General features: G+C 52.4%; 1 protein-coding gene across 1 annotated transcript in view; it reads left to right on the forward strand.

Annotated features, from left to right (window-relative positions):
* The first annotated feature begins 51 nt into the window (after nucleotides 1–51).
* The window catches only part of LOC142912424 (TPR and ankyrin repeat-containing protein 1-like), a 35,757-nt gene continuing 9,529 nt past the window's right edge, over nucleotides 52–26,279 (forward strand). The window contains exons 1-16 of the mRNA XM_076060621.1: nucleotides 52–317; nucleotides 2,992–3,140; nucleotides 5,655–5,769; nucleotides 6,884–7,040; nucleotides 7,844–7,968; nucleotides 8,443–8,544; nucleotides 11,887–12,022; nucleotides 12,676–15,311; nucleotides 17,312–17,555; nucleotides 18,250–18,449; nucleotides 19,670–19,807; nucleotides 20,072–20,233; nucleotides 22,941–23,103; nucleotides 23,946–24,034; nucleotides 24,802–24,905; nucleotides 25,978–26,107. Of these exons, the coding sequence (XP_075916736.1) occupies nucleotides 273–317; nucleotides 2,992–3,140; nucleotides 5,655–5,769; nucleotides 6,884–7,040; nucleotides 7,844–7,968; nucleotides 8,443–8,544; nucleotides 11,887–12,022; nucleotides 12,676–15,311; nucleotides 17,312–17,555; nucleotides 18,250–18,449; nucleotides 19,670–19,807; nucleotides 20,072–20,233; nucleotides 22,941–23,103; nucleotides 23,946–24,034; nucleotides 24,802–24,905; nucleotides 25,978–26,107 (4,695 nt within the window). The 5' untranslated portion in view covers nucleotides 52–272. The remainder of the gene's footprint in view (nucleotides 318–2,991; nucleotides 3,141–5,654; nucleotides 5,770–6,883; nucleotides 7,041–7,843; nucleotides 7,969–8,442; nucleotides 8,545–11,886; nucleotides 12,023–12,675; nucleotides 15,312–17,311; nucleotides 17,556–18,249; nucleotides 18,450–19,669; nucleotides 19,808–20,071; nucleotides 20,234–22,940; nucleotides 23,104–23,945; nucleotides 24,035–24,801; nucleotides 24,906–25,977; nucleotides 26,108–26,279) is intronic.

Below are 26,279 nucleotides of genomic sequence, written 5' to 3' on the forward strand. Positions count from 1 at the left end.
CGCGTGTTAAAGTACAGTGCGTATTAACAGGAGTCTACGGGGGAGGGGCAGCACTTATCAGTTCTACGAAATTCTAGCCTCGCTGTCACGTGGTCGCCTTATCCGCGCTACGTTTTCTAAACGCGCCCTGCTAAGGCCTCGCACGTGGTCGCAAACGAGCGTGGGGGTCGCGTCACCCCGGGCCCGGCGGCGCGAAACGTCGGACCTCCCCCTCCTATCAGCCCGCCGGCACCGCCACGCGAGGGAATAGTTTTTCGCGTGTAACCTCGCCAATGGCTGGCATCGGCGGAACCCGTCAGCAGGCAACGATGAGCCAGGTAGGAGGGCGCACACGGGGAGAGAGGAGAGGGGGTGGTGGTGGTGCACCACGTGGTTCACACGGTGGTGTGGTGTGTGGGTGATGTTGTTGTGTAGGTGATGTAGTGTAGGTGATGTTGTGTGTAGGTGATGTTGTTGTGTAGGTGATGTTGTGTAGGTGATGTAGTGTAGGTGATGTTGTGTGTAGGTGATGTTGTTGTGTAGGTGATGTTGTTGTGTAGGTGATGTAGTGTAGGTGTTGTTGTGTGTAGGTGATGTGTGTAGGTGATGTAGTGTGTAGGTGATGTAGTGTGCAGGTGATGTATTGTGTAGGTGATGTATTGTGCAGGTGATGTAGTGTGTAGGTGATGTAGTGTGTAGTTGATGTGTGTAGGTAATGTGTGTAGGTGATGTAGTGTGCAGGTGATGTGTGTAGGTGATGTGTGTAGGTGATGTAGTGTGCAGGTGATGTGTGCTGATGATGTTGTGTGCAGGTGATGTGTTGATGTTGTGTGCAGGTGATGTGTGTAGGTGATGTGTTGATGTTGTGTGCAGGTGTTGTGTGCAGGTGATGTAGTGTGTAGGTGATGTAGTGTGTAGGTGATGTAGTGTGTAGGTGATGTGCTGATGTTGTTTGGTGTAGTGATGTAGTGTGTAGGTGATGTAGTGTGTAGGTGATGTTGTGTGCAGGTGATGTAGTGTGTAGGTGATGTTGTGTGCAGGTGATGTAGTGTGTAGGTGATGTAGTGTGCAGGTGATGCAGTGTGCAGGTGATGTAGTGTGTAGGTGATGTAGTGTGCAGGTGATGTTGTGTGCAGGTGATGTTGTGTGTAGGTGATGTAGTGTGTAGGTGATGTAGTGTGCAGGTGATGTTGTGTGCAGGTGATGTAGTGTGTAGGTGATGTAGTGTGTAGGTGATGTATTGTGTAGGTGATGTAGTGTGCAGGTGATGTAGTGTGTAGGTGATGTGTGTAGGTGATGTAGTGTGTAGGTGATGTAGTGTGTAGGTGATGTAGTGTGCAGGTGATGATGTGTGTAGGTGATGTAGTGTGTAGGTGATGTAGTGTAGGTGATGTTGTGTGTAGGTGATGTAGTGTGTAGGTGATGTGTGTAGGTGATGTTGTGTGTAGGTGATGTAGTGTGTAGGTGATGTTGTGTGCAGGTGATGTTGTGTGCAGGTGATGTAGTGTAGGTGATGTTGTGTGTAGGTGATGTTGTGTGTAGGTGATGTAGTGTGTAGGTGATGTAGTGTGTAGGTGATGTAGTGTGTAGGTGATGTAGTGTGCAGGTGATGTTGTGTGCAGGTGATGTAGTGTGCAGGTGATGTAGTGTGCAGGTGAATTGTGTAGGTGATGTGTGTAGGTGATGTGTGTAGGTGATGTGTGTAGGTGATGTAGTGTGCTGGTGTTGTTGTGTGCAGGTGATGTGTGCAGGTGATGTGTTGATGTTGTTTGCAGGTGATGTGCTGATGTGTGTAGGTGATGTGCTGATGTTGTTGTGTGCAGGTGATGTGCTGATGTTGTGTTGGGTGATGTGTGTAGGTGATGTGTTCAGGTGATGTTGTGTTGGGTGATGTGTGCAGGTGATGTGTGCAGGTGATGTAGTGTTTGGTGATGTGTGTAGGTGATGTACTGATGTGTGCAGGTGATGTGTGCAGGTGATGTGCTGATGTTGTGTGCAGGTGATGTGTGCAGGTGATGTACTGATGTGTGCGGATGATGTGTGTAGGTGATGTACTGATGTTGTGTGCAGGTGATGTGTGCAGGTGATGTGCTGATGTTGTGTGCAGGTGATGTGTGCAGGTGATGTGCTGATGTTGTGTGCAGGTGATGTGTGCAGGTGATGTGCTGATGTTGTGTGCAGGTGATGTGTGCAGGTGATGTACTGATGTAGTGTTGGGTGATGTGTGTAGGTGATGTACTGATGTGTGCGGATGATGTGTGTAGGTGATGTGTTGATGTTGTGTGCAGGTGATGTGTGTAGGTGATGTGCTGATGTTGTGTGCAGGTGATGTGTGTAGGTGATGTACTGATGTAGTGTTGGGTGATGTGTGTAGGTGATGTACTGATGTTGTGTGCAGGTGATGTGTGTAGGTGATGTGTTGATGTTGTGTGCAGGTGATGTGTGTAGGTGATGTACTGATGTAGTGTTGGGTGATGTGTGCAGGTGATGTACTGATGTTGTGTGCAGGTGATGTGTGTAGGTGATGTGTTGATGTTGTGTTGGGTGATGTGTGTAGGTGATGTGCTGATGTTGTGTGCAGGTGATGTGTTGATGTTGTGTGCAGGTGATGTGTGTAGGTGATGTACTGATGTAGTGTTGGGTGATGTGTGCAGGTGATGTACTGATGTTGTGTGCAGGTGATGTGTGTAGGTGATGTGTTGATGTTGTGTTGGGTGATGTGTGTAGGTGATGTGCTGATGTTGTGTGCAGGTGATGTGTTGATGTTGTGTGCAGGTGATGTACTGATGTGTGCAGGTGATGTGTGCAGGTGATGTACTGATGTGTGCAGGTGATGTGTGTAGGTGATGTGTTGATGTTGTGTTGGGTGATGTGTGCAGGTGATGTGCTGATGTTGTGTGCAGGTGATGTTTGTCGGTGATGTGCTGATGTTGTGTGCAGGTGATGTGTTGATGTAGTGTTGGGTGATGTGTGCAGGTGATGTGTTGATGTTGTGTTGGGTGATGTGTGCAGGCTGAATTTGTAGAAGAAGTGGATGCGCTCTCCATCGTAATGAATCGGATGGGGAAGGATTTATTTCACATGGGCTACTACCTTGAAGCCCTCAAAATCTACGAGGAGGCTCTGTCCCTGCAACTCTGCCACTCCGCCTCTGTCGGCAGGTATCGTCAAATGCAGACGCATATCGTGACATCTAACGGGCAGGTTCCAAATGGAATTTGTGACATCTCAGCTTGGTCACACGCGTACGTCGTCACGGGATTGCCCCGGCGTTGACAATAATAATAATCAACGTGGTTAAATTTCGATTTGAAGCTTTCGTGACTGCAAGGATTCATCTTCTTTGGTTCTTTCGGTAAAGTCACCACCACCACCACCACCACGTAGAATGAGAATAAAATAATAAATTGATAAAATAAAATAACACAATAATAATATTCTCACTACAGCGCTGTCCTACCAGACAGTCTCGTCCCCTTCGCCTGATGAAGGCCGCTTGTGTTGTGGCCGAAACGTCGTGTTAGAATATTATTATTGTGTTATTTTATTTTATCAATTTATTATTTCATTCTCATTCTACGTGGTGACGGTGGTGACTTTACCGAAAGAACCAAAGAAGAATAATCAATGTGGTGGCGCTGATCGGCTGGAGGTCACAACGTGAGATTGTTACAGGGTCAAGGAACGCGGTCGCGAGGTAGCAGCTGCTGTGCGTTGTGCGATGGAGACTCGGCGCTTGTTGCGCAACCATCCCGAGTCGGGATTTTATTTGAACTTTGATTTGCTGACTCCTCCCCCCCCCCCCCTTCCCTCAACCGCCTGGGATAAGAAGGCTCAACTAATCGAGTCTCTCACCTTTCTGAAGAGATGCCGCGACTCTAAGCTGTCTCTCTCTCCCCTCCTCTGTTCCGACCATGGATGAACTCGTCCGTCTGAACGGGGCCCGTAGCTATCCGTGGTGCTAAAGTTGAGGGCGCTTTGTTTCCTCTCACACAGCTTAAAAGTCGTGATCTGAACGTGGCTCTTTCACTCCAGCGCTGTCCTACCAGACAGTCTCGTCCCTTCACCTGATGAAGGCCGCTTGTGTTGTGGCCGAAACGTCGTGAGAATTTTATTGTGTTATTTTATTTTATCAATTTATTATTTTATTCTCATTCTATGTGACTTTACCGATAGAACCAAAGAAGACGCCTGCTTCACGTTTCAGGGCAAGTGCTCCTTTGATCGCTATCAAAGGGGTAACTTATCCCAGCCCCTCCCTTAACCTGTGTATATATAATCCAGGTCGTCTCTGAACTGTGCTCCCGACACAGATATTCTGCGTTGACTTTTACACCCGAAGACGGAAGCTCGTGTTGCCTCCGAAACGTCCGTGATTTAATTGTTTTGTCTTATTTCATTTTATCTACGCGACTTTACCGAATGAAACCAAAAGAGTTATGAATCCTTGCAGTCACGAAAGCTTCAAATCTAGAATTTGATTTGAAGCTTTCCGTGACTGCAAGGATTCGTGCTCTTTGTTTTTTTGCGGTAAAGTCCCACGTTAGGTAAAAAAATAAAATAATGAAAACGACTAAAAATGAAATCGCGACGTTTCGGAGGCAACACAAGCTTCCGTCTTGTTTATGAATACCACGAAACATTTTAATAGTAATTGTTTTAACAGAAAGTAGTCACTTTTGACTGTTTATTTACCATGCATTAGGCTAGGCCTAGACTTGTACCAATCATTCTTGGCTGAGACCAAAAACAATCAATGTAATTGCATTAAATAAAGTACCCACAGTAAATAACTCGTGAAATTAACTTAAAGTGAAGAGAACTACCAATAGAGACAGGCACCGAGGGTAGACAAAGGAATACCACGAAACATTTTAATAGTAATTGTTTTAACAGAAAGTAGTCACTTTTGACTGTTTATTTACCATGCATTAGGCTAGGCCTAGACTTGTACCAATCATTCTTGGCTGAGACCAAAAACAATCAATGTAATTGCATTAAATAAAGTACCCACAGTAAATAACTCGTGAAATTAACTTAAAGTGAAGAGAACTACCAATAGAGACAGGCACCGAGGGTAGACAAAGGAATACAGAGATACAGGAGAGACAGCAAGACAAAATACAAAGGCAAAGATCCCCCGTGTAGCCTTAACAGACTGTAGTGGCAAGTGCTGTTAGCGAGCACCTACGAAGCCGGCACCGCACAAGAGGGGGTGGGTGGCCAGCACCACGCCCGACCGCCTTTGTCTCCCCAGTGGCGATGTTTACTACACACCACACCAGGTACTCATTTGAGGCTGAGTCGACCTAGGAGAGGCCCAGGACCGGTTCAGATAATCGTCACTGGTGGTGGCCGTGACTGGGAATCGAACCCGGGTAACTGAGTTCATGGCACAGTGCCACCAACCACTACACATAGAGACAGGCATCAGCTGGGTCCGAGATGTAATAACGGGTGATAATGCTTCCCCTTGTAGGCCAGGCCTATGCCAGGAGGTGTTTGTGCTTTCGTGGGATGAACTGTTGCATTGGCAGTAAATGCCCTTTAAAAAAAAAACTAGAGACCTTTGCTGTAAATCATGACATTCATTCATTAATCGCTGCGAGTGGATTTCAGTGAAACAAACCCCGAGTCGTGGCATTAAGCGACAGCTGACGTGTGACTCCTGGCAGAGTTGTTTCCCTGCTCTTCTGCAACATGGCCATGACTTACGTCAAGTTGGGGAGATTCGAAGATGCTGTGACCATGTCGTGCAAGTCCATCGACGCTGACCGGCAATGGTGCAAGGTATTCATTGCAGGCGGCAAGCCACACCTTTGCACGAGTCATCATCATAGTCAACAACGCGAATTGTCGTCTGTGTAAATATGTACGCTGGTCAGATGCTACGTTAATTCATATTTGGTATAATCCTTTTGGCATTGCCAACTGCTTTTCAAATGCATTTGGAAGTTGTGCCATCATGTGGCCCCCCCCAACGGAATTTGTTTTACAGCCCCCAGGGAGAGATAGGCCCGCTCAACAGCAATGTGGGATGTCACGCAGACGGGGAGTTGAGGGAAACACAGCCACACACACACACACAGAGAGAGAGAGATGGGAGGGACACACAGAGACAGACACAAATCTAGACACGTATCAAATATTTCCTAGATAACCTGCATATGCTGTTGGTGCACGTGCTCCGACCAAGCACCTTCTCTAAGGCTGGCACAGCCCCGGCGAAGGCGATCGTGTTACGTGTGGAGTAAGCGTCTCAGCGGTTTAGCGCGTTGCTCTTAACGACCCCACCACCTGTGTTCAATGTCCACCCACAGTTAAAACTGTTGTGAGAGATATCCACACTTGTCCTGGGCCCTTGCCCCGGTGTACAGGGTAGTCCCCGACTCACGACGGAGATGCGTTACGACGACCCCCCCATCGTAAGTCGAAAAATGGCCTAGCCCTACCCAGGAGTCTCAAGAAATGGTGATAATTTAGCATAACAGAGCAATTTACAGTACCGTACTGTATAAACTATATAGTGTATGTATTTATTAATTACTATACTGTGTTGCACAGTAAAATTTAAAGTAAAAAACAAGGTAAATTCTTTGCCTACCCACATGAACTGCAATTTCATAGAAAGTTTTTTTCAGGAAACAATCCCACACTCATTGCCAACACCAGTGACCATTATCCGAACCGTTCCTAGGCTTCCGCCGAGTTCGATTCGACCTCAAATGAGTACCTGGTGCATTGTGTAAATAATCGCAACTTAGGGAGACACGGGCAGCCCAGCATGGTGCTGGCCACCCACCCCCTCGTGTGCCACGCTGGTCTTCATAGGTGGTTTGCAAAACAGCACTTTCCCCAAAAGTCTGTTGAGGCTCCAAGGGGGGATCTTTGTCTTTGTGTGCAGGGTTACTATCAGCTGGGCACGGCGCTCGCTGGGCTGGGCGAGGCAAAGGAAGCGGTCGCTGCGCTGCAACATGGCCTGGCTGTCCTGCTTGTCTCCTCTGGCCACACTGTCAACCTCACCGTTGAATTCCTCATGGAAATGTTCAAGGCCATGAACCGTTAGTATGCCTTGGGATCATTAGGCGCAATGTCATACGGTTTGTGGGCACACTTACCGCAACACAGGCACGTGTGGTTTTAGATACAGAGGTCACCTCCTAGATGATGTGGATCTGTGTAGCGTGCATCTAAATGTGATTTGATCTCTTAGGCACGTGTGGTTTTATATACAGAGGTCACCTTCTAGATAATGTGGATCTGTGTAGCGTGCATCTAAATGTGATTTCATCTCTTAGGCACGTGTGGTTTTAGATACAGAGGTCACCTCCTAAATAATGTGGATCTGTGTAGCGTGCATCTAAATGTGATTTGATCTCTTAGGCACGTGTGGTTTTAGACACAGAGGTCACCTCCTAGATAATGTGGATCTGTGTAGCGTGCATCTAAATGTGATTTGATCTCTTAGGCACGTGTGGTTTTAGACACAGAGGTCACCTCCTAGATAATGTGGATCTGTGTAGCGTGCATCTAAATGTGATTTCATCTCAAGGTGCTGTAAGTGGACGGTGCGCGTTGTTATTTTGTACACATTGGGAACGCACACACACGAACACCGCATTCCTCACTCGAAGCTGACACACACATGGACGTATGATCAACACGCACACGAACGCCACTTTTCTCACCAGCAGCTGACGCACGTTTACACACGCGCACACACGCGCACACACAAATGGTAAGTTTTTTTCACGTAAATGTTCCCTTCGTTTTTACACCCTACGGTGTGACATTGCTACGTTTTTGTCTTTTACGTATGCTCCCACGCTTGACTTGGTGGCCTTTCTGTCTGTGTTGGCCGCAGGCAAGACCGACAACAAGAGCCTGTTCGTAGGGGTTCTGCGCATGCTTCAAGAAGAACCGCTGCTGCACACGGAGAAAGTGTGGCAACAGCTGCTGCGCGAGATGGCAGAGCAGGGCCTCTGGAAGGCACGTGCGGCCGACCGCGAGTCGCGCACGCCAGTCGTGTCTGATGCCCCTACGGGCGCGGCGGCATCTCCCGCTCGGCCTCGTGGGATCGTGTCACGCGTCTGCTGAGAGCAAGGCGACGTTTGCGGGCACCCTGGAGCATCGTACGGCACAACGATGGGGGTTTTACGGCGCTCCGTTCTGCCGTCAGCTTGGCGCGTGTGAATTGGCACGCGCAGCGTTCGCGCCGTCTTAGACGCGCGCGAACGCTCAACGAGCGGCGTTTTAATGTTGCGCGATCCGTTCGATGCACGCGCAGTTCCCGTAGTGATCGTGCCCTGTTCGAATTAACGGCGGTGTTTTCCAACGACTCGTGCTGGTTTTAACCTGGCCGACGTTAATGCTTGGGGGGGGGGGGGGGGGGGATAGCCCTCTTGTCGTGGAACGTGTGTGGGTGATGTTGGTTTTTATTTGTGTCCGGTGTGCAAATAACAGGAGATGTACATAGTGGCGTGTACGCCCGATGACCTCCGACCCCTAAATTCTGTGGTGGGAGTGGAGCCGGCGTCATTAGTGAGTCTCTACTCCCTCTTTCAGGTGGGTCGATGAGTTTGCGATGTGGCCGTAGAATGTTTCTGGTCATACCCCTGTCATTACCTCCCGTAGCCACCAGTCCCTTCACACTCACAACTGATACCCCTGTCATTACCTCCCATAGCCACCAGTCCCTTCACACTCATAACTGATACCCCTGTCATTATCTCCTGTAGCCACCAGTCCCTTCACACTCATAACTGATACCCCTGTCATTATCTCCTGTAGCCACCAGTCCTTTCACACTCACAACTTATACCACTGTCGTTACCTCCTGTAGCCACCAGTCCCTTCACACTCACAACTGATACCCCTGTCGTTACCTCCCGTAGCCACCAGTCCCTTCACACTCACAACGGATACCCCTGTCATTACCTCCCGTAGCCACCAGTCCCTTCACACTCACAGCTGACTCCCCCTGTCGTTACCTCCCGTAGCCACCAGTCCCTTCACACTCACAACTGATACCCCTGTCGTTACCTCCCGTAGCCACCAGTCCCTTCACACTCATAACTGATACCCCTGTCATTATCTCCTGTAGCCACCAGTCTCTTCACACTCACAACTGATACCACTGTCGTTACCTCCCGTAGCCACCAGTCCCTTCACACTCACAACTGATACCCCTGTCATTACCTCCCGTAGCCACCAGTCCCTTCACACTCATAACTGATACCCCTGTCATTATCTCCTGTAGCCACCAGTCCCTTCACACTCACAACTGATACCACTGTCGTTACCTCCTGTAGCCACCAGTCCCTTCACACTCACAACTGATACCCCTGCCATTACCTCCCGTAGCCACCAGTCCCTTCACACTCACAACTGATACCACTGTCGTTACCTCCTGTAGCCACCAGTCCCTTCACACTCACAACTGATACCCCTGCCATTACCTCCCGTAGCCACCAGTCCCTTCACACTCACAACTGATACCCCTGTCATTACCTCCCGTAGCCACCAGTCCCTTCACACTCACAACTGATACCCCTGTCATTACCTCCTGTAGCCATCAGTCCCTTCACACTCACAACTGATACCCCTGTCATTACCTCCCGTAGCCACCAGTCCCTTCACACTCACAACTGATACCCCTGTCATTACCTCCTGTAGCCACCAGTCCCTTCACACTCATAACTGATACCCCTGTCATTACCTCCCGTAGCCACCAGTCCCTTCACACTCACAACTGATACCCCTGTCATTACCTCCCGTAGCCACCAGTCCCTTCACACTCACAACTGATACCCCTGTCATTACCTCCTGTAGCCACCAGTCCCTTCACACTCACAACTGATACCCCTGTCATTACCTCCCGTAGCCACCAGTCCCTTCACACTCACAACTGATACCCCTGTCATTACCTCCTGTAGCCACCAGTCCCTTCACACTCACAACTGATACCCCTGTCATTACCTCCCGTAGCCACCAGTCCCTTCACACTCACAACTGATACCCCTGTCATTACCTCCTGTAGCCACCAGTCCCTTCACACTCATAACTGATACCCTTGTCATTACCTCCCGTAGCCACCAGTCCCTTCACACTCACAACTGATACCCCTGTCATTACCTCCCGTAGCCACCAGTCCCTTCATACTCACAACTGATACCCCTGTCATTACCTCCTGTAGCCACCAGTCCCTTCACACTCACAACTGATACCCCTGTCATTACCTCCTGTAGCCACCAGTCCCTTCACACTCATAACTGATACCCTTGTCATTACCTCCCGTAGCCACCAGTCCCTTCACACTCACAACTGATACCCCTGTCATTACCTCCTGTAGCCACCAGTCCCTTCACACTCACAACTGATACCCCTGTCATTACCTCCTGTAGCCACCAGTCCCTTCACACTCACAACTGATACCCCTGTCATTACCTCCTGTAGCCACCAGTCCCTTCACACTCATAACTGATACCCTTGTCATTACCTCCCGTAGCCACCAGTCCCTTCACACTCACAACTGATACCCCTGTTGAGTCAGCCTACAGTGCATTCGCACTGTAGGCTGACTCAACCTGTCGGTGATTGTTCATAAGGTCATGCAAAATAGTCAAAACCTTTTTTACCCTGAGCTGCATTACCATGTAGTCGTATGTCCTCATCAAAGTTAAGTTTAATACCATGATCAAGAATATTCATATGCGGTGGCTGTCATTATCAACGTTTCGACTCCAATCACCAGGATGTATTCTAAATTAATGTTCAGATACTGAGTGTGGCCAGTTCCCTGTCTTGGGCACAGTTCAAACAGCAGGGTATGGCCTCTCTGGTGATGCCTGTGCTCGAGGAAGGAGTTTCCCAGGTTCACGTGAACTTGTTATCATTCCAAGCCACCAAGCCTGTTCGATTTCCAACTACTGTGCTAATTTATTTTTTGATGCATCTGTTTTTTTTAACTCTTGGAACTCAAAGATAACACACAAATGTCTACAAGGGACAGACAAGATCGCATTTTTTAAAATCTTTTTTGGAAAAGTCAAATATACAGCAGCCTCTAACGCGTGCTTATTCTCTAATCGACGTTGTTCCCTCTCCCTGTCTCTCGGTGCATTCCAACGGATGTCTCGCTGTGATTTTTTGCGTAATTTCCAGCTTTTATTTTCCGGTGTTTTCCCAGTGGCTCTCTGCGTTTCTCATCCGTGTCTTATTAGGCGGTGATTGTGATCTAAGCAACCTGCCGGGTGGCTCAGTGGCAGAGCAAACGGCTCCCAGTTAGAGGGCTGTGAGTTCTAATCCTGGTTGGGAGTTCACTTCACCCATCATCATCACCCCTCAACCGTTTGATAACAAAGCAATCATCATCAGCTGTGAAAACCACAGCAAGAAAATTTGAAAAAAAAAAAATTCTTGCTGTGGTTTTCACACCTGATGATGATTGCTTTTGTGTTGCAGTCGAAACGTCGTGAGAATTTTATTTCGATTTAAAGCTTTCGTGACTGCAATGATTCATCTTCTTTGGTTCTTTCGGTAAAGTCACGTATTTTATTGTTTCCCTTCTACGTGGTGGTGACTTTACCGAAAGAACCAAGAATATGAATCTCTCTCTGCAGTCACGAAAGCTTTAAATCAAAACTTTAAAATGAGCAACCACTTTGTGAGGATGTCAGCGGCAGTTGGCGTGTGGATCGACTCGCCCTCCCACCGTAGAAACGCAGAGTTTACACCGCTGGCTAGGGCCGTGAAACAGCAGATGAGCACCGCTTCAACTAATTTGGGGTAGGCAAATCACTTTTGACTTAACCTAAGCGAGAACGGTTTCAAGGGAGGAGACCCGTGGTGAACTGGCGTGTGGAGGGCCCTCCCGTGTACTTTTTGACCAGTGTCCTCTTGCCACAGCTGCTGGCCCCGGGTCAAGAGAAGTGGATCGCCGTTTTGGTCACGTGGCTCCTCAGCCACGGCGCGAAGCCCGCCTCCATCGGCGCCAACCCCTTGCATGCCGCGATGATCCTCATCCTTCACAAGGGCATTGATGGTAAGTAGCAAGAAGTGCGCGGTGATTCTTCGAGGTGCGCAAGTGGGAAACGCGTAAGAGTGTGTGTTAACCCAGGGGTGCTATTGTATTGCACGTATGTTTAATTAATTTTGCGCCGTTTTGTGTGGTGGGTTCTGGAGACACTTTGGATAGGCAACTTCTTTATTACAGTACATAGTTCATAGTTCATTTATTTGGTATAGCCCTGTGAGCCATTCGGCTCTTGAATCGGGTGCAACCGCAACAAACAAAAAACATGAACAAGAAAACATCTTAAAGTGACTTTGTGTTGACTGTGCAAACAGAAAATACAGGAACAAAAATATCAAAATATTCCTGAAATATCACCGTACACCAACGCTGTGTGCAAAAATCCCAGTGGGATGCAAGTCAAATAACAACAACAACAACCACAAGACAACTAAGATTAAGGCCATCAGTCTAACTCCGCCACGTGGCGGTGAGCGGCCGTCTACGGGCAAACTGGCCGGCACGTCGGTTCGCCACCCGGGCCACGTCGCGGGCTCGGCGCCTGCTTAGCTCGCGAGAACCGACAGGGTCGGGAGGCGCGCCTCCGGGCGATTGGCGCAGAGAGCCGCGTTTCTCAGGAGCTGCTTATCGCTTTGCGCCGTGTTTTTTTTATCTGTCGCCAGACGAAGAGGGGCTGCGCGTCCTGAAGCTGCTCTTGGAGAAAGCCCCGAACGTCAACGCGAGGGACGCGGGCGGCAACTCCCTGCTGCACCTCGTCTTCTCTTCGCCGCCCTCGAAGCGCCACGACGAGATACTGCGCCTGCTCGCCGCGTGCCGCGTCGACGGCGCGTGCCGCGACAAGGCGGGGAGGCGCGCGTTCTGGGGCGTCGGGCCGAAAGACCCCCGCGTGCGGACGTGGAACAGCCTCGCCCGCGAGCAGAAAGGCGGCGGCGGCGGCGGCGGGAGCGGACGCGACGGCGGGAGACGCAGGCGCCCGCCGGAGCGCAGGAGGGCGGCCGGGCCCGAGGCGCTCGCCTCCGATCCCGTGGGCGAAACGGTCGAGGAGGCGGGGGAGGACGACGACGGCGACGACGACGGCGTGGAAAAAGTGGACGCCGCGAAGGAGGATGCGGTCAGTTTGGCCCGAGACGCCTTGGCCCGAGAAATCGAAGGGCTCATCGAGGAGTACGACCCCGCGGAGACGCGGGCGGCGAGATCCGCGGAGCCGGCGTCTCCCGCGCCGACGGCCGCCGAGCCGCCCCCGAGCGTCGCCGAACGCCAAGCCGGCGGCGGCGGCGGCGGCGGCCCTCCGGACGCGCCCGACGAAGCGGACGGTTTGTCCGACGGCGAAGACGCCCGCGACGATGACGGTGTCGGGGACGGCGGCGGCGACGACGACGGTGACGACGGCACGGCGGGCCCTGACTTCGAATCGCTGACCTGGGAGATCGAGTGCACTCGCGACGCCCTCAGAACCCTCAACGACAAGAGCCTCCCGCGCGCCGCGAGGAGGAATATCGTGAGGGTGATTTACTCGCTGGGCAACGGTGACTGGCACCTTCACCGCATCAAGAAAGTGAAAGGCGTCGCCGAGTCCAGCGAGATCAGGCTGTTTGAGGCCAGGGTAGACAGGGCCGCCAGGCTGCTTTGGGAATTGGCGATCGACTTTTCGCCACGTTGCAGTGCCAAGCCCGAGAAAATCACCGGCTCCGAAGAGTCTGCTTCGGGAGGAGAGACGACTGGAGAAGTCTACAGCGAGATCATCCGCATTTGGGACATTGTCCTTGATCACAAGCAACTCGACCACAGAATAAAGAGGATCATTTCCTCCTGCGACCGTGGGACGTCCTGCTCGCTCCGCCGCAAGCTGAAGGGCATCGAGCGAGCATCGTTCCCCTCGCAGCAGAACGTGCGGCGGAGGTACCCGCTGCTCTTCGTCAAGGCGGGCGGCTCCGCCGGTGCCCGGCCCGTGTCGGCGGAAGCCCGGGATTACTTTCCTCCGGCGAGCACGACGGAGAACGAGTACAACATCGAGAAGTTCCACACCTTCGGCACGACCGTGGCGCTCAACGTCCTGCGCTGCCCCGAGCAGATGATCGAATACCCGTTCCGCGTGGGAGAGCTGGAGCACGCGGTCATCAACCTGAACCCCACGCCCTCGGAAGCCATCATCCTCGTTGGCCGCTCGGGCACCGGCAAGACCACGTGCCTGATGTACCGGCTGTGGAACACGTTCGACAGGTATTGGCAGACGACCGCGCTCCGGGGAGAGCCGTGGATCCCGAAGGCCGCGCTTCCGCCGCCTCCGTTGCCGGACGACGCGGGAGTCGGGGAGGACGTTGCGTTTGACTGCCCCGTGAAGAACGGCTGTGTGGGTGATACCGGCCGAAAGGGAACGCGCGAGCCGGAACGAGAAGCTTGCCTCCATGCTTCAGAGCTTTTCGACGTCGACCGAGGAAATGATTTCTTGGAACCTGCGGCCGAGCTCGGTGCCGCACGGCTCGCAAGTCACCAGCCCGAGGGAGGTGCCGCTCCAATTTGTGAACATCTTCATCAGCTGTTTGTCACCAAGAACCACGTGCTGTCTCGAGAGGCGCAAAGGAACTTTGTGGAACTGTCCAAATCTACCGCCGGCACCCGGCACTACTCGCCCGTTGACATCAGCGGCGTGTACAGGCTCCAGGACGTCAAAGACGAGAACTTTCCGCTCTTCTTGAACTCGCGACAACTCCTCCTGCTGCTCGACGCGTCGCTCGCGAACCCGTTCTTTGCCAGGAACGGAGACGGGAGCTTAAAGGAAGCCGTCCGCGGGTGGTCCATGGACGACGACATTTTGGGCCTCGGCGACACAGAAGACGCGATGGAAGAGGATCCTGACGACGAGGAAGACCACCGGGCGGACATCGGCAAACTTCACGAATCCAAAAAAGAGGACCCCAGGAAGTTCGTGACGTACGAAGTGTTCACGAGCGACATCTGGCCCGCCATGGTGAAGGGGAAGAGCCCGTATAACCCTGCCACGGTGTGGATGGAGATCAAGTCTTTCGTAAAGGGCTCCGTGGAGGCCCTCCAGAGCCCCAACGGGGTCCTCGGTTTGGAGCACTACGAGGAGCTGGGCCGGAAGCGGGCGCCAAACTTCACCGGGGACCGTGGCGAGGTGCATCGGCTGTTCCGCGCCTACCAGCACGTCAAGTCCCAGAGGTGCTTCTTTGACGAGGAGGACCTGGTGTTCCACATCTACTCTCGCCTCTGCCGGCTCGAGGTCACGCCTTGGTCAATACATGAGCTCTACGGGGACGAGATCCAGGACTTCACGCAGGTGCAAAATCAACCGTGCCGGTGCACGCGTTAAGTCGGTCGGAATCGGAACGTTTATTTGCATTGGAGGAATCCGATGAGCTATGAAGCTAAATTTTGATTTAAAGCTTTCGTGACTGCAGGGATTCATATTCTTGGTTCTTTCGATAAAGTCACCACGTTGAAGGGAAACGATAAAATAATAAAAATAAAACCATCACGACGTTTCGACTGCAACACAAGCAATCATCATCAGGTGTGAAAACCACAGCAAGAAAATTTGAAAAAAGTGGCGTTTTTTTCTTAACGTCAGCACCACGCAGAGCGATTTGACAAGTTTGTTCAGATGGACGAGTCCATCTATGTTTGGAAAAGAGGAGGGGGGAGACGAAAATAATGGATGCGGTCTGAAAGCCACCGTAAGCGTGAACAATCAATTAAGACCCGAAATGAAAGGACTTTACCGAAAGAACCAAGAATATGAACTATAAAGCTCTTTTTTTTACAGATCTCCAGATCTCAGGGCACATTTGGAGATGTGTTCCTGATTTTTGGATGCATCTGAAAAATTATGAAAATTGGTACCTAGATAAGAATTTCGGACGAGATCAGAATTTACATCATTAGACCTCCTTTGCCAGTACCAAAATAAAATAATAGGGTTTTCCCCTTTTTTTTCTGGCAACAAAACTGAAACCTTTTTACAAGGATTAATGTTACTGCATTAACCACAATACCTGCAGTCAAAATGCAAACAAAAAACACACACTATGATAATATATGTGGAATTGTCCTTGAAACTGATTGGTCCACACCAAGGGACGAGCTTGATGATTCGCTACTGCCTTATTGCTGCGTGGTTAGCGAATCATCAAATAACACGTTATTTAAATGCGTGCCTACAAAGAGCAGCGTACTTCAATAGGGATTGCCATTGGTAGGGCTATTTTAATAAACAATGAATAATAAAGAGGAAGGACAAGTTCAAAGGCCTCGCATAATGCACATGCATAATGTACGTTGCCTCAGTAATCCCCCCCCCCCTCAATTGTGCAAGAGACCAGCTGCGTGGTCAACACATCTATGCCTCTATATAAGGAACGGAACAGTAAGACTTTTCCACAAATCTGGCTGTCGCCTGATGAAGCTAATTGTAATTACTGGCGAAACGTCACGGTACTCAGACTGTAAATGTTGTGGCTTGGCTCTCCAACGCACAACCGGTGTGCTGTACTAGTACACTACACTATACACTACATTATACACTACACTACTATACACTACATTATACACTACACTATACACTACTATACACTACACTATACACTACATTATACACTACACTACTATACATGACACTACACACTAGTGCTGTACTAGTGATGAATTGGCCACGTTCTGTTTACGTGACAATCCTTACTAGTTGGCTGTTTTGACGACACATTTATATATTTACGCGATTTAACCCAAAAACCTCTATTACGGATGATATTGGTCGCGAAAGCCTACGTGACGTGTTAAACTGCATTGCGCACGTGTGGATTCTTGTATTCCACCACGGTGACCCACAGAGCATTCACCGGGTCCATAACTAAATAGCAAGGTTAGGGAGGTGTACAGCACGCCATTAGTGAAAATAACCAGGAGCGACGGGCCAAAGTGTGAAGCAACACTTGGGAATCAAAAAGAGCAGAACAAACGTCTCCCACAAAATAAAAACGCTGAGATAGACCCTGGGCCGGGACATCCGGCTAGGACGTCGGGGGACTGACGGGCGAGACTAACGGCGGAGTAGAGGTTCCAAGGAAGGAGAAAGCGGTGTAGACAGACGACGCGATTCGGAGAAGCGACGGCGAAGAGCCGCCGACACCGCCGGGAGGTGTTTGCCCAGCAGCGGGAGGACGTTGACGGTGGAGAGACGACGGCAAAGTAGGTGCCGACTGACCGAGCGCCGTCACCTGCGACCGCCGCCCCCCCTTCGCCCCCTCCACCCACCACCACTCCACCGTGTCCCGTGCGCAGGCCGAGCTGGCGTTGCTCATGCGCTGCTGCGCCGACCCCAACGCCATGTTCCTCACGGGGGACACGGCCCAGAGCATCGTGCGCGGCGTGGCGTTCCGTTTCAGCGAGCTGCGTTCGCTCTTCCACTTCGCCAGCCTCCCGCCAAGCGGCGGCGGCGGCGGCGGCGCGGCGCGTCGCTCGCGCATCGACGTGCGCAAGCCCAAGCGTCTGTACGAGCTCTGCCAGAACTACCGCTCGCACTCGGGTGAGCGCCCGCGAACACGTGCAGGCCTGCGCCTGGGCGGGGGGGGGGGGGGCAGGCGGGTGGCACGCCGAGCCGCCGTCGCTGCCACCGAGGTCCGGGTCTGCGGATGTCCCCGGCGCGAGGTACGCGCCCTTGCGTTGGGGGGGGCGTCCGCCCGTGTTCGGTGACTCTCCTTGGCTCCGTGTGGCAGAGTCGGCTTGAGCGAGCTGGTTGGACTCGGGCTCTGAACCGGCATCTAATGAATCCGCTGTGGTTATTGGGGAAGGGCCCTTTTTTGCCGTACACCGCCGCCCTTCCGTGAATGCAGCCGGGAGCAAAACTAGTCGGGCTCATTGAACGGTGAAGCCTGCAGCAGATAGTTTAACATGGAGGCTTTTCGCAACCATTATTAGATTGCGTAAATGTGAAAATGCGTCATTAAACCCACCACCACCCAACACAGCAAATTGGTAAGGTTTGTCACGTAATCAAAACGTGCCAATTAGTTACTGCTGCTGAGTATCGCCGGTTCTCGTAATGCTATTAAAAACGCGACAACCTCGGCGCAAAGTCAAGCCGCGCCTTCTTCTCAGGTCGGGACCACGAGTTTAAACACTTGGTCCGTTAACACGCGGCCTCCGCACGATCCCCCCCCCCCACGTAACCACCGCCGGTCCTTCCTCTCCCACGTGCCCCCCGCGTCCCTTCGCGCCAGGCATCCTGGCGTTCGCCTCCAGCGTCGTGGACCTGCTCCAGCACTTCTTCCCCGAGTCGCTGGACTGGCTGCCACGGGACCAGGGGCTGTTCGCGGGGCCGCTGCCCGTCCTGCTCGACTCGTGCAGCTCCGAGGACCTGGCCATCCTGCTGCGAGGCCACCAGCGCCGCGCCCAGCCCATAGAGTTCGGGGCGCACCAGGTTTGTTTGCCATTGGGCGGCGGAGGTCGGCTTTGTTTTTTTTGTCATCTGTAATCCGTGTACAACCTGGTGGAAACCGGTATGAAACCGGTATAAAGCGGTCTGAACCGGTTTTCGGCACGTGTAGATATCTGCAGCAGTAAACGTAACCTTTTAAACTCGGCAACGAAGGGAGCTGCCTGCCGCGGTGGGTGTCATAGGCAGCACGCTGGACTTGCAATCCAGCGGTCGTTGATTCCGGGGCACAGCAGCTGCAACAATGGAGCAGGTTTTTCAAATCCCTCCCCTCCCCCACTATCCACTCTGCAATATACACGGGCGCACCGCAGTCGACTGGCAGGTTACGCGTGGTGGGATCAAGTGAGGGTACGCCTCCTCCTTCCAAGACGTTAGCTTAGGAGACAATGCCAGATACCCTCTATTGGAAGCCCTTCTTCCGGAAGTGGCATGAGCAATAAATCAATTGCAGGGCTTGCCCCTCTATCTCTTTTCGACCCAGTAACTAGGACAAATGTAACCGAGGGGTGATCTAGGCCGCCGTGAGGTTTGTACGTCCGCGTGTGCGCCAATCGGTGCATTCGTTACTTAAAAGTTCCACTGGAATCGGTTGCCGTTTCCTAGACTTTCATAACCGGTAATCGTTGCTCAAGCCGGTTATCGGATCAGTTACCAGTTAGCAACAGCGGTTTGTACGTGTCTTAGCTTTCCACTCGCGTACGAAGCGCATGGCACCCTCGTTTGAGAAATGGGCCCGAACGATTTGTTACCGAGATACCTCTGGATGTAACGTACGTTGAACTTCTTTCGCCTCCGTACGTAACCAACCGTGCTAGTGTTCAGATGTAGCCTCGCAGTTCCAAGCCGAGCCCGTACTCGAGCGTAAGGAGTGCTCGGTGCAGGTTAGGGCTCGTCTACACGTAGCGCATTGTTATCGTCTGCTTGTGAGTGTGCACGTATGCCCCCTTACACGCGAGTCATTACACAGGTAAACACGCATGGTGTAGTGGATATCAGCCGGAAACCTGGGTTCCATTACTGGTCGATTCAGCCTTAAAGGACCATCTTGTGCGGCGTGTAAACTTCAGCGCTCGGGAAACAAAGGCGGCCGGGCGTGGTGCTGGCCACCACCACCACCCCCCTCGTGCTCAGCAGAGCCACTCGCCCCAATAGTCTTGCGTGGTGCCGCTACAGGGGGTACCTTTGCCTCTTGCGCGCGACAGGTGATCCTGGTTTGTAATGAGAAAGCCAAGGAGCAGCTCCCAGAGGAGCTGAGCCTGGGCCTGGTGCTCACCGTCTACGAGGCCAAGGGGCTGGAGTTTGACGACGTTCTCCTCTACAACTTCTTCTCCGACTCGGAGGCGAGCTTCCCCCCCCCCCCACGGCCTCCGCTTGGTGCCCGTTGCACGTGTCCCCGATATTGCCACCTTTCCCTCCTTGTCAGGGGACTCCTCGGTGCGGCCATCATGCCCTGGCGGCACGTCTTCGCCCTCCTTCTGGTCACGCCGGCTCAACTCTTTCCGCTCGTCTCGTTCTCTCGCTCGTGCGTCTGGCGTGCGCGCGTCCCCGCCGACCCTCCTCGCTCCGGTCGCGTTCTTTACGCCCGCGGGGGGGGCCGTGCGCAGGCAACCAAGGAGTGGCGGGTGGTGAACTCGTACGAGGCGCCTGCCCGCAGCGACGACGCCGGCACCGTGCCCTCGCCGCGGCCGCTGGAGGAGACGTTGCTGGAGGAGGAGGTGCTGCTGCCCGGCTCCCGCCCTCTCAACTTTGACCCCATTGCCCACAAGGTCGGCTCCTCGCTAACGGTCGCTCGCTTGTCTGGCCAGCTATCGCTGCACAACACAAAGCAAGCGGACGATACCTCTCCTTCGTTGATATTTTAAAGATGTTTTTTTTACATAATTAAAAATAAGAAAAGGTTTTAACCCTTTCTGGGAAATTAAACAGGAGGTTTAAAAATAGAAACATTTTGCAAGGCATCAAGTCTGCATTAACCACCACACACAGTACTTGTGGCAAATCATGCCAGGCAAGGCCCACTGAGCTACACAGCTCTTTTTCAGAAGTGGCCTGGCCACAAATCATAGCTCAGTGAATTAACTTATGATGTGGATTTCATTTTTCCTCAGCCAAATACTCCAAATGCATGTTTCTAAATGTGGAAACGGAGAGAAATCCACGTGCCCACGGGGGAGAAACAGGCAAACTCCAAATACACAGGTGCCAGGCTTGGGGATGGAACCAGTGACCTTCTCTGTACCACGCGAGATAGTTAACATCTCGCCACTGTGGCACCCGCACATCCCTGTCCTCCACGTGAAAGCACTTCTCACATTCCTCGTCACGCAACGCTTCTCAGATCGCGCATTCCCAGAGTGCCTTGCGGTAGACAGGAAGTTTTTAAAAGCGACTTTATTTTTCACACGGCGGCAACAGATCTGGTTGAACGGGACGCGTCGTCCGGTTATTGACGTCGTTGCCGCCGCACACAAAGCCGGCTCCACCGACACCGCTGACCGTGCCGAGCGTTCGCCCCCCCACAGGGCCTCTCCACCTGACGTTCACAAACCCGAGTCGACTTCGGAGCAGCGCTTGAACCCCGTGCGCACATTCGTCCGTCTCGTCACTCCGCTGCTGGATGAGGGCCTCCCCATTGGCCAGGCGGGCTGTGGTGGGGGGGGGGGGGTGATTTGACCATACTTCACCACGCCGGTCAACGTCGGTTGACGAAGTCGGGGAGCTTAGACGTGTGAGCATGGAAGCGCAGTATAACAATTTGATGTTGCTACACCTCTCCCACTGCTGCTCATCACGGAGCTCTGCGGCCTCCAGCACGTGTTATGCATGGCGGTCACGCGTGGAAGCACTAGCCAGGCCCAAATACCAGCTTAGCTTCTTAGAACTGATGAGCATATTGAGCAAATATTCCAGGCGATTACTCAGTGGCGATTACACGTGGCAGTAATCATCGCCCGCGACTGGCAGACTCATGCCTGTTGGCGGGTCAAGTGCCGAGTCACCTTGTGAATTGGCGCTTGACCTCATCTGAGATTAGATGTAAGATTTTTTATTTAAAGCTTTCGTGACTGCAGGGATTCATATTCTTGGTTCTTTCGGTAAAGTCACCACGTAGAAGGGAAACAATAAAAAAAATAAAACAATAAATTTCTCACGACGTTTCGACTGCAACACAAGCAATCACCATCAGGTGTGAAAACCACAGCAAGAAAATTTGAAACAAGTGGCGGTTATTTTTAACGTTAGCACCACTTTTTTTCAAATTTTCTCGCTGTGGTTTTCACACCTGATGATGATTGCTTGTGCTGCAGTCGAAACGTCATGAGAATTTTATTTTAATTATTTTTTTATAATTTTATTGTTTCCCTTCTACGTGGTGGTGACTTTACCGAAAGAACCAAGAATATAGATAGATGTAAGGTGTACAGCACTCTGGGACGACCCAGCGTACAGGAGGGAGGTGGCACTCTGTCAAACGCAAACCGTTGCCGTCATCGACATTGTTCGATGAAAAGGCATTTGAAGAATCCCCCGGGGTGAAAATTGGCGCGGGGTTTCATTTTTTTGTACCCTCGTGAAAATTGGCAAGCTGGAACGGTTTGTGTCAAAACCATCGCTGATCTCGTCACCGAGCGCAAACCATCGCCGCAAACTCCGCCCCACCCTTGCAGCGGCCTTTGGCTGGCCCGTTGAACAAAGACGGCCGCCGCATCGCGCGCCTTCAGGGTGCGCTTCCACAGCTCTCTGAAACGCCCCTCCTTCTTCAGGACCGCTTCTCGCATTGTTTAGTTTCGTTGTTCTTCATCCCATGCGCCTCCTACGAAGGTCGGTTGGCTACGTACGGCGTGAAAGACGTTCGACGCTACGCGCCGGGCGCCTCCGCACACTCGGCGCGTCTCTCGCACACACACACAGACACACACACACAGACACACAGACACACACACACACACAGACACACAAACACAGACACACACACACACAGACACACAGACACACACACAGACACACACACACAGACACACACACACAGACACACACACACAGACACACACAGACAGACACAGACACGCACAGACACACACACACAGACACACACACAGACACACACACACACAGACACACACACACAGACACACAGACACACACATACAGACACACACAGACACACACACACACAGACACACACACACACACAGACACACACAGACACACAGACACACACACACAGACACACACACACAGACACACAGACACACACACACAGACACACAGACACACACAGACACACGCACAGACACACACACAGACACACACACACACAGACACACACACACAGACACGCACACACACACACATGCTGCGGAGGGCGGCGGCTACACCGAGCGGCAGGGTTTCCACTTGCCAAGGGGGTTTTACCGAGGCCACGCGGCGACGCCGGCGCGCCGGCTCACCGCGCCGTATCCATTCCCCCAGGTGCTTGTCGGCGAGCTCAAGCGCCTGTACACGGCGGTGACGCGCGCCCGGGTCAACCTGTGGGTGTTCGATGACCACGAGGAGAAGCGCACGCCCATGTTCCGCTACCTCGTCGGGAGGAACCTCGTCACGCTCGTCCGTGCCACCCCGGGCGAAGAGGAGGGTGGGTGGCGGAGTCGCGTCGCCGCTTCGGCGATAACGCTCCGCCGGCTCCCGAGCCGATCGGCCGTCCAACTGGCGCTCGCACGATCCTGCTTGTCCCAAGAGCCTCCATTCAGCCACTGACTAGCACTCGTCTCACTCCACGGCACTCTCCATTCTCCTGCCTCTCCCCTCTCATCTCACCATACTCACCTCCATGTCCTCTCCTGCCTCTCCCCTCTCATCTCACTCACCTCCAGGCACTCTCCTGCCTCTCCCCTCTCATCTCACCATACTCACCTCCATGTCCTCTCCTGCCTCTCCCTCTCATCTCACCATAATCATCTCCATGTCCTCTCCTGCCTCTCCCCTCTCATCTCACCATACTCACCTCCATGTCCTCTCCTGCCTCTCCCCTCTCATCTTACCATACTCACCTCCATGTCCTCTCCTGCCTCTCCCCTCTCATCTCACCATACTCACCTCCATGTCCTCTCCTGCCTCTCCCCTCTCATCTCACCATACTCACCTCCATGTCCTCTCCTGCCTCTCCCTCTCATCTCACCATACTCACCTCCATGTCCTCTCCTGCCTCTCCCTCTCATCTCACCATACTCACCTCCATGTCCTCTCCTGCCTCTCCCCTCTCATCTCACCATACTCACCTCCATGCATTCTCCTCCCTCTCATCTCACCATACTCACCTCCATGTCCTCTCCCGCCTCTCCCCTCTCATCTCACCCCACCACCCTCCACGCTCTCTCCTGCCTCTCTCCTCTCATTGTAAGATTTAGCTCGCTTAACAGCACTTTCCCCAACAGTCTGTTAAGGCTATACGGGAGACCTTTGTCTTATGCCCTGCAGGCCTGGATGATGGTGTCTTTGTGCGCTCTTCCACGCCGGAGGAGTGGAACGCTCAGGGAGATTTCTTTTTCAAGCATCGTCGCTGGAAGGTGAGTGCCGAGACAGCTCGGTCTGGACACCTGGGCCTCAGCGTGGCAGTCCAGCCGTCGCTTGCCAGTGCTTGTTATTGAATTCACGGTTACCAATTTCACTAAACTGAGCTTTTTTATTTGACCAGGCAAGGCCCACTGAGTTATAGAGCTATTTTTCGGAAGCAACCTGGCCACAAATCAAAGCTCAATGCGCTGGCTAATCTAGCAGCCAAATCCTGTTAACGCACATTGATCAACGTGGAGGGAAAAATCGGAGTGCCCGGAGAAAACTCCATGCGTCCACGAATAGAGAGAGAGAGAGAGATAGAGGGAGGGAGACATGCAAACTCCAGGCATCAGGGTCGCGATTGAACCCACAACCTCCTGTAACCCAGGCGAGGTATTTAACATCTTGTAACCCAAGGCCTTTGGCAGAGGTGGCCCACTCAGAACATAGCAGAGCTAAAACATTTCCACGGCGACCCTTTTGCCAGTTTTGAGATGATAAAAAAAAAGGTTTTACCCTTGCTGGCATTATACCGGAGGCGTTCATATTTTGCAACGCAAAATAAGACGCGAGGAATCGCACGCACACACACACACACACGCGCACGTGTGATGACGCAGGCAAACAAACAGAAGCGCTTGCTTCCACGCAAGGAAGTTTCCTCCAGGATAAGGAAACGGCGGCGCGATGGCAACCGGCCTCTCGTGCGCCGTGCCGGAGCTTCGTAGCGCGCTCGCAACCAGCGCTTGCCCCGACAGATTTTTGTCTTTGTGTCCAGGTGGCAGCCAAGTGCTACCGCAAGGGTGGGGTTGCGGTGAAGGAGAAGCTGGCGCTGGCTCACGACGCGGCGCTGCGCACGCAGAGCAGCGGATGGAGCCCCGGGTACGGCCGCACCTGCGCCGCTCCCTCGCGGAGGGCCAGGCGGGGGGTCGGCGCTCGGTAGCGAGGAAGCCGGCGTCGGCGGCGCCTGGGGGGGAAGAGCGCCCGGGGAAGCCGGTTCCGTGCCACCCGCGAGTCGGTTCCACGCTTCCCAATCCTCCAAATGTTTTTTGTTACGAAAGGCGCAAAGAAGTGTGCAGAGGTACATGGGGGTGGGGGGTGGGGGGTGGGGGGGGGGGGAATTACACTGAGAGACTAAAAGGTAAAACGCATGGATCAGAGAAGAGACAGAAATCAGAGACGTCAAGTTGACCGGAAAAGAGTAAATTGTCCCGGGTAGAACGCAACGCCGGTGAAGGGCGACCGCCGTGGGAGACGGAGCCACGATTACCGGCTTTTTGTGCTAGAAGCTGATTTAATTGCTGAATTGTTAGACAATGAGGAATGGCGGCGGCTCGGGGAGGCCTTCATTTAACGGTTGATAGAACACAGCCGGCGATGATATTTAGTTTTGTTTAAACAATGGGACGCACATTAACACTGTAACTCTAACTCGCGAGCCTTTGTCACTGCCCATGACTTTAAAGCAGGGCGTGGGCAAATTTTTTGACTCGCGGGCCACGATGGTTTCTAAAATTTGACAGAGGGGCCGGGCCAGGAACAGATGGATGGAGTGTTTGTGTGAACTGAATAAAAATTACGTGTTAAAAATCATTACGTGAAAGGATTTGGCCTTTAACAGGTAGCAAAGCATTTATTTGCAAGGCAGTTTAACAAATTGCACGAACATAGGGCCTATACACCACACTCACGGTCAAAGTGCGCCATCTAATGGGGAAACTGGGGGCATTACAGGAGAAAGGTAAAATTTAATTTAATAATAATATTTGGACAAGTTCGGCGGGCCGGATTAAAAAGCCCAACGGGCCGTATAGGGCCCGGGGGCCGTACTTTTCCCACGTCTGCTTTAAAGGATACCGAGCCAGGCTTGAGCACCACAGAACGTCGCCGCTTCTCGGTATGCAACGACGCTCCCCCTCTGCTGCTGTTGCTGCTGCCCGCGTGTTGCGAGCAGCAAGGCCCAGGACTACCTTGCCCTGGCCAAAACGTACCTCGAGTGTGGCCTGCCCCACATGGCGCTCAAGTGCCTGCAGAACGCAAAGAGCTACCCCCTCTGCGGCAGGCTGTGCGAGCATCTCGGCAAGGTGAGCCTCCGGCATCATCACCACCACCACCCCCCCCCCCCCCCCCTTACCATCTTTCATCCCACGCCTGTAAACGTTATTCATCATATTCTTGGTTCTTTTGGTAAAGTCACCACGTAGAAGGGAAACAATAAAATGATAAAAATATAAAACAATAAAATTCTCACGACGT

Source organism: Petromyzon marinus, unplaced genomic scaffold (assembly GCF_048934315.1).
Source record: "Petromyzon marinus isolate PM22_M1 ecotype Great Lakes invasive population unplaced genomic scaffold, UKy_Petmar_22M1.pri1.0 PM_G_Scaffold_20, whole genome shotgun sequence".
Classification (NCBI taxonomy): domain Eukaryota; kingdom Metazoa; phylum Chordata; class Hyperoartia; order Petromyzontiformes; family Petromyzontidae; genus Petromyzon; species Petromyzon marinus.